The 8,307-nt window shown below is 37.7% G+C and overlaps 1 protein-coding gene across 1 annotated transcript in view; it reads left to right on the top strand.

Annotated features, from left to right (window-relative positions):
* The window catches only part of LGSN (lengsin, lens protein with glutamine synthetase domain), a 28,823-nt gene extending 20,848 nt beyond the window's left edge, over positions 1 to 7,975 (top strand). The window contains exons 4-5 of the mRNA XM_019806667.1: positions 835 to 1,001; positions 6,776 to 7,975. Coding sequence (XP_019662226.1) covers positions 835 to 1,001; positions 6,776 to 7,975 — 1,367 coding nt within the window. The remainder of the gene's footprint in view (positions 1 to 834; positions 1,002 to 6,775) is intronic.
* The last annotated feature ends 332 nt before the right edge of the window (positions 7,976 to 8,307 follow it).

Below are 8,307 nucleotides of genomic sequence, written 5' to 3'. Positions count from 1 at the left end.
ATTTTATTTATTTATTTGACAGAGATAGAGACAGCCAGCGAGAGAGGGAACACAAGCAGGGGGAGTGGGAGAGGAAGAAGCAGGCTCACAGCAGAGGAGCCTGACGTGGGGCTCAACCCCATAATGCCGGGATCACGCCCTGAGCCAAAGGCAGATGCTTAACCGCTGTGCCACCCAGGCGCCCCCAAACAATTTTTTAAAAAGATTTTATTTATTTATTTGACAGAGAGAGAGACAGCCAGCGAGAGAGGGAACACAAGCAGGGGGAGTGGGAGAGGAAGAAGCAGGCTCCCAGCAGAGGAGCCTGATGTGGGGCTCGATCCCAGGACTCTGGGATCATGCCCTGGGCCGAAGGCAGATGCTTAATAACTGAGCCACCCAGGTGCCCCCAAACCAAACAATTTTGCCTTTAATCATATAGGAACATTTAAGTTAGGTATTACCAGTTAGTGCAAGAAGCTCAACCTTTTCAATGATAGGCATCTGTATACAGACTTGTATGGTGCTTAAGCTGTCAAGCTATGCAAACATATCCTGACTTCCATAAGCAAAGGCATTTTCAGCAAGTACTTACATCTGATATTGCTCTATGCTTATGCAAATACTGTTAACTTTCCCTTAGCCCCAAGTGTTAAATAATCTCTTAGGCTGTTTAGAGACCATGTTTTTGGGAATATGGTAAAGGCAGGGTAAGAAAGGTAAGACCTCCAACTGTAAGTCAATGACAGGAGAATGTGATGATTTTGTTAACAATCATGATGACTAAATCACTACCTCCCTTTGCTTTTCAGTTCATCACGATCTAATAACTTAGGGCCATCTTCTATTCTACAGATAACACCGGGGACGGCACTCAAATTCCCACCACACCTCACCTCTCCTCTAGAATGAAGCACATTAAACAAGAGATGGCCAAAAATCACCTTCAGTTTGTGCGATTTGAAGCAACAGACCTCCATGGTGTGTCCAGATCCAAGAGTATCCCTGCACAATTTTTCCAAGTGAGTTTTACAGGGAGAGTTATGATTGAATGTAATTTCATGACCGTGAACAAGCAAATGGTCCTTACTACTCTTTCTTATTTTCTTGTAATCTATACAGTAATTATGAGCTGAAAACCAATAATTTATTTTGTTTTTTTCCTTGTCCCTCCCCAAACACATTATGGCTCCCTAAGGAGCTGAACATATACTTTCAGGGCCCAAATAGCAATTCCTTTACCCAAGAGAAATACAAAACTAATTAAGATAGGTAATTTTAGTCTTTCTGCCTTGAATAATTTCCCTCCATAGAATTATATTTTCTCTTTCACTGCAATTATGGAGATTATATTTTGTTTGACGTGAGAAAATTGCAACAGAAGACCCAAGAGCAAATATAAAATGAAAAAAAAGATTAAATAGAAAGAATTTGCTTGATAAAAAGCATATGTCCTTCATCTTCTAATTCTGATAAGAAAATGCCCTATTGTTGTTGGATGACTTGATAAATACCATTAAGTTCTTAAAAACAGTGATATAAAGAAATATTGTATTTTTGGATATGTTTTGAGACTTTCTGAGATTTTTTTCAGTTTGTGTCATGTATTTGTTTTAATGACTGATTTGTTGTGTCACTGAAACATTTCTTAGAAGGAAGGGACATCAGTCAGTATTATATATGAAAGTACAAAAGCTAAGCAACCTCTAAGTTTATTTTTAAAGTATATCTTACTTTTATCACTTTAGTATCAAATTGTAATTTTCTCATTTGTTTCATGTTGGGAAAAACGGGCATCTTCAAAAAAACTTTTTAAAAGAATTCCAACAGGTTCAAATTTGTTTCTTAAAAATGCTCATCTTCACTCATCATCAGGGAAATGCAAATCAAAATGACAATGAGATATGACCTCACACCAGTCAGAATGGCTGGTATCAAAAAGACAAGGAAATAACAAATGTTGGCAAGGATGTGGAGAAGAGGGAACCCTTGTGTACTGTTGATGGGAATGTAAATTGGTGTAAGCACTGTGGAAAATCCCAGTACGTACGTCCCTCAAAACTTAAAAGTAGAAATATCATACCATCCAGTAATTCTATTGCTGGGTATTTATCCTCCAAAAATGAAAAAACACCAATTTGGAAAGATATATGTACCCCTGTGTTTATTGCAGCATTATTTATAATAGCTAAGATATGGAAGCAGCCCAAGTGTCCACTGAAAAATGAATAGATAATGAAGATGTGGTGTACATATACAATGGAGTATTTCTCAGCCATAAAAAGGATGAGATCTTGCCATTTGTGACAACATGGATGGAGCTAGAGGGTATTAGGTTAAATGAAGTAAGTCAGACAGAGAAAGACAAATACTATATGATTTCACTTACATGTGGAATCTAAAAAAAAAAAAAAAACAAAACAAATGAGCAAACTGAAATAGACTCATGAATGCAGAGAACAAACTGATAGTTTCCAGAGGGTGAGGGTAGGGGATGGGTGAAATAGGTGAAGGAAATTAAGAGGTACGAAACTTCCAGTTATAATTATGTCATGGGGATGAAGAGCACAGTAAAGGGAATACAGTCAATAATATTGTAATAACATTGTATGGTGATAGATGGTGACTACACTTACCTTGGTGAGCACAGCATAATGTGTACAATTGTCGAATCACTATGTTGTACACCTGAAATTGATATAACATTGTATGTCAACTATACTTAATAATAATAATAATAATAACAGCAACACCAAAAAAGAAACACCCCCCAACCCCAATTTGTCTCTTAAGAAATCCTTTAGACCTGCCTGCATTGTTTTCTCTTCATCCAGGCAAGAATACATGTTGGTTAATTTTGATAAGAAAATGTGAAATTTATTGTGAACAGGCCAACAATCTAATTTATATGAATTTCTTCCAATCAATGAGAAAGCACAACTGGCACTTCAGGCACTTGCCGGAGACCTCAATATAAAACTGTTTGCTATTCAGTTTTTGTCATATCCTAATCATTTATTCCACTAATGGCATCTCAAAGCTAAATATTTAGAGTATATTATTCTAGTTCCTCAAAGAACCTCTTTTATGGAAATATAATTTAATATGCTCCCTACACTTGCTGGGGATTGATATAATTGACATTAAAACAAAATGTCAGCAATTCTTTATTTTTTTTAATACTATTGAAAATACTTCCCATTATCTTGTTCAATGTCCAATATATTAGAATCAACTTTTTTCTTCTGGAGTTTATGTGGGGAAAAAGTTTGTCTATCATAAGAATTTTAATATAACTTATCATACTTCCTCTCAATTGCTGAATTTATTTTTAGCCTTAATTTGCTAATACAAACTTACTTTCTCATTTCATTCATTATTTTATTGTCATTATTATTACTTTATTATTATTTCTTTATTGTTATTATTTTCTCATTTAGTCATTTTTTATTCTTATTTAATGATCACGTAGTATCTATTTATTTTTTAACAAAACACTTTAAATTCATTTTGGAACTTGTAAAGGTATAAGAATGAATATTTACATCCTGAGTATTTGTAATTTAAAATTAAATAATTCATTTTGGAAAATGTATTGCAAATGAACATGAAAAATAAGTTCAGCTGTGCAAAACAATATTAACAACATGTGTCTGATATAAAAACAATTCTGTATGGGGAACTCATTAAACAAAGAGTGGAGTCCATGATTTGAATTTGCCTCTAACTTAGTGAAAAGTAATTTCAATCTTTCTAAAGTAATTTTTAAAACTTTTTCTATATGTGGAAAATAAAACGTCAATTTAAAAATCACTGTTAGACCATGAGGCAGAATATAGGAGATAATATAATCCATCTTCTTCATTTATAGATGAGTGAAGCAAGACCCAGAAAAGTTAAGGAAAGCTTTCTTAAAATTATACAAGCAATTAGAGGCAGAGCTGGGATGTTCACCTGTGATTCTTCACTCCAGTTCCAATTCTCCTCCTTCCCTTCCTCCTTCTCCTTCCCCTCCTCTTCCTCCTCCTCCTTCTTCTCCTCCTCTATCTTCTTCCCCTCCTCCTTCCCCTCCTCCTCCTCCTCCTTTTCCCTTTTTTACTGCACCTACAGCATCCAGCTCAGCTTTTTTTTGTTGTTGTTGTTAAGATTTCATTTTTGAGTAATCCCTACAGTCAACTTGTGGCTCATACCCACAACCCCAAGCTCGAGGGTTGCATGCTCCACCAGCTAAGCCAGCCAGATTCCCCCAGCTCAGCCTTCATATTTCTTTTTATTCTTGATTTGAGCTAAGCATTCTTCCTTACTAAAGAAACAATATGGATTTTTAAAAAACAAGCCACCTACTAAGAATAGACGAAAAGACTGTTATGTAATTGGAAAAGGCCAAACGGGGAAACTGATGATGATGGTATCTACTTTTTAAAGAAATCTTATCATGTGGCTGGCACTGTGCTAAATGCCTAACAAACATTAGCTGATTAAACCTTACAACCAACGTACACTGTCTTTGTTCCAGCAAAAGGCTAGTTTTTATCTAAATTATATGCAGATAATGTGGATTCTTTCTATCTTTGATCTAATTAAAACATGATATGTTACAATAGAATTTATAACTAATTCTTTGGTGGCCTTTACTGTGGTCCAAATTTCAGTTATCATAGAGATTTGAGCTATTTTGCAAGAGTTTTTATTGAATCCCTGGTGACCTATATTGGAGTGTGAAGTTGTCCCAGTGCTTTACATTTATAAACACACTTTAAGGTAACTTAATTTATTGCTATGAGCAAGACATGCTTATGTATATTTTTATGTTTCCCACCACTAATAAAGAGTCGTTTGAATTCAGAATACAAAGACAATGACAATGTTAAAAAAGAGTGCTCAGAAAAATACAGATTAAACAGTTTGAAGAATAGAGTGTGACTTTTTCCTATTTTTTAAATCTGTGAAGGCCTAGCGGAATGAAATGGTAACAAATTATTCCCTATTGTTCACAGCCAGGTGAATACAAACACAGATTTCAATTGTAGGAACTCTTGGAAGTCTCATGAATAAAATACATTACCCTTCATTTTAGGAAAATACAGAACTAACATACAGATTTTCAAACTAAGAAATTGAAAAGTAGGGAAATAACATTATTTCTTACAGTAAAAATTCACATGAAAGGATTTCATACTAAAGTACTCTAAAGTTTCACCATGCCTCTGTGTGTGTGTGTGTGTGTGTGTGTGTGTGTGTGTGTGTGTGTGTACAGGTACTTGAGGGAACTGAAAATATTAGGCAGGCACCGAATACTGCTTGACTTTCTCAACTTCACTACGGGCAAAAGCAGACTTGGCTCAGTCAAGTCAAATGGCTTTTGAAAGTGTATGTATAGATGGTGGAAAGTGAGGAAGGCAGTGGCTCAGTCAAAGGCAGAGAGTGACCAGTAGGTGGTCTCTGCTAGCACCAGCCCCTCTTTGGTAGCCATGCTCTTTGGGATTGGAGGTAATAGAAGAAAGAATTTGGCTTACAGAATGTTAGTATGTTTCATTAACCTCATGACACACACTGACATTATGGGAACCAGACCTTATAGTTAGCTTTTCCCCTACCAGTAATGTAACCCTTCAACACACGAAGCCTTGTTATATTGCTATGGCACAATTTCTAGAAACTGTTTTGCATGTCTGCTCAACTTTATAACCTCATTGTGTCCCTGATGTCTGGCACATAGCAAAAGTTAAATAAATGACCAAATCCACTGACCCCCAATAGGTCTATGGCTAGAAAGTGCCTTAGTAACCATCTAGTCTAACACTTTTGTTTCACAGACATCGAAGTGGACGCACTTAGTCCAGTGATTTGTCTAACTTTGCACAAGTGACAAATGAAAGAGTTAGGCCTAGAAGTCAGATTTGGTGACACCCAGGTCATGGCTGACTTGAAGGTTATATCATGTTTTAGAACTATGGCTTTGGAGACATAGGTCCACACTCACAGGCAGTTTCTGGGACTGTGACGTTGTGATGTATTCATTCTTAGAGGGTTGTCATAGTGAATGAAGAGAGGAGTGCAGCTTTCAGCAGACCTGGCTCCTCTGGTGTTAGGATGACTGTCATGTGTGTCCTAGGACTGACCACCATCAAGTCTCTGGGAAGGACTGAGGATTCTCAGTCAACTATAGGTATTACCAGAGAATAAGCCCAAATAAAACCTTATCTGAAATATTAGCAACTATGCCATAAAATAAAAAGTCCTTTAAAAAGGACTAGTTTATTATGATCATTTCAAATAATTTCACAAGGCTTTACCTTTGTCATTTGCTATAAAGACATTTTCTTTATCATTGTATCTTTTATTTATGATCCGAAAGCACATAAAGACTTGAAGGCTAAAAATATTAAGAGTTGTTTATAAAAGTAACTCAGGGGTTTATTTTAAAATATTTTAAATTTGGGGGTCCCTGGGTGGTTCAGTCGGTATGAAGTGGCCAAATCTTGATTTCAGCTCAGGTCATGATCTCAGGGTCCTGGGATCAAGCCTGTTTGGGGGCTCCATATTCAGCAGGGAGTCTGCTCGAGGATTCTTTCTCTCTCTCTCCCTCTGCCCCGCTCCCCCACCGTCTCTCTCTCTCAAATAAATACATCTTAAAAAAATAAAATATTTAAAATTTATTTGATATTAAGCTAGTGTTAACCTACAGATGTTAAATACATTTTTTTTTCTTCATTAGCAATGCGTCCCCCCACCCCACACCTTCGTTTGCTTTCCAGTTTCATAACCTGACTGCTCTGTCCTTTAACTTCCTTAGGAAAAAGTGATCCATGGCGTTTGCATGCCCCGAGGTTATCTTGAACTGATACCGAATCCTAAGGATGATGAAGTGGATCACATAAGAGCAACATGTTTTAATAGCGACATTGTCCTGATGCCAGAGCTCTCCACCTTTCGGGTTTTGCCATGGGCTGAGAGAACTGCAAGAGTGATATGTGACACGTTCACTGTGACTGGCGAACCTCTTTTGACTTCCCCGCGGTACATCGCCAAGAGGCAGCTGAGCCAACTGCAGGACTCTGGCTTTTCCCTGCTCTCTGCCTTCATCTATGATTTTTGCATTTTTGCTGTGCCTGAAATTATCAATTCAAAGACCATCTCTTTTCCTGCTTCAACATTGCTAAATAATCACGACCAGCCTTTCATCCAGGAACTCGTTGATGGTTTGTATCACACTGGAGCCAACGTCGAGAGTTTTTCATCCTCTACCAGGCCCGGTCAGATGGAAATCTGTTTTTTGCCCGAATTTGGCATCAGTGCAGCTGATAATGCATTCACCCTCAGAACAGGTGTCAAAGAAGTTGCAAGGAAATATAATTACATCGCCAGCTTTTTCATCGAGACTGGATTCTGCAATTCAGGAATTTTGTCGCACAGTCTCTGGGATGTCGAGGGGAAGACAAATATGTTCTGCAGCAATTCTGGAATTGAGGAGCTCACGATCACTGGGAAAAAATGGTTGGCAGGGCTCTTGAAGCACTCTGCTGCTCTCAGCTGCCTGATGGCTCCCGCTGTTAGCTGCCGAAAGCGTTATTCCAAGGAGAGTAAAGACATCAAGGAGAGTGTGCCTACTACGTGGGGATACAATGATAACAGCTGTGCTTTTAATATCAAGTGTCATGGTGAGAAAGGCACCCGAATAGAAAATAAACTGGGCTCAGCGACTGCAAATCCGTACCTGGTGCTGGCAGCGACTGTTGCTGCGGGCTTGGATGGACTTCAAAGCAGTGATGGTGTCCTGGCCGGTCCGGATGACAGCATGGACTTCTATCAGGCAAAATCTTCCGAGATCCCTTTGAAACTGGAAGACGCTCTTGTGGCACTGGAGGAAGATCAGTGTCTGAGACAGGCTCTTGGGGAAACTTTTATTCGGTATTTTGTTGCCATGAAAAAATACGAGTTGGAAAATGAAGAAACAGATGCCGAGAGAAATAAATTCTTAGAATATTTTATTTAGAATAGAACCCTTAACTATTCTTTTGGAGATGTGATTTTTACTTAAGTAGCTGATCTCCCAGGAAGAAAAGATTGGATTTTTCTAATTAACAAGAAAAGGACTACATAGGCTTTCGCTCTTCTTTGTCCCCATGGAATATTTGACAGATGAAGTGGGACTGCCCAGAGGATTCTGATAGTAGAAACAAACAATAAAGTTGTGGTGCAGCTGTAATGTGCAAATTTCCCAAGTCTTGTCAGTCAGTCATCATTTCCTCTGTGTATGTTGACCTAGATAGAAATACTCAGTGATTTCAGGCAACAGATACATTCACACAATAAAAAAGCCTTAAA

The sequence above is a fragment of the Ailuropoda melanoleuca genome, chromosome 19 (assembly GCF_002007445.2).
Source record: "Ailuropoda melanoleuca isolate Jingjing chromosome 19, ASM200744v2, whole genome shotgun sequence".
NCBI lineage: Eukaryota > Metazoa > Chordata > Mammalia > Carnivora > Ursidae > Ailuropoda > Ailuropoda melanoleuca.
Note: the sequence above shows the minus strand (reverse complement) of the source record. Positions and strands in the feature narration are given on the sequence as shown.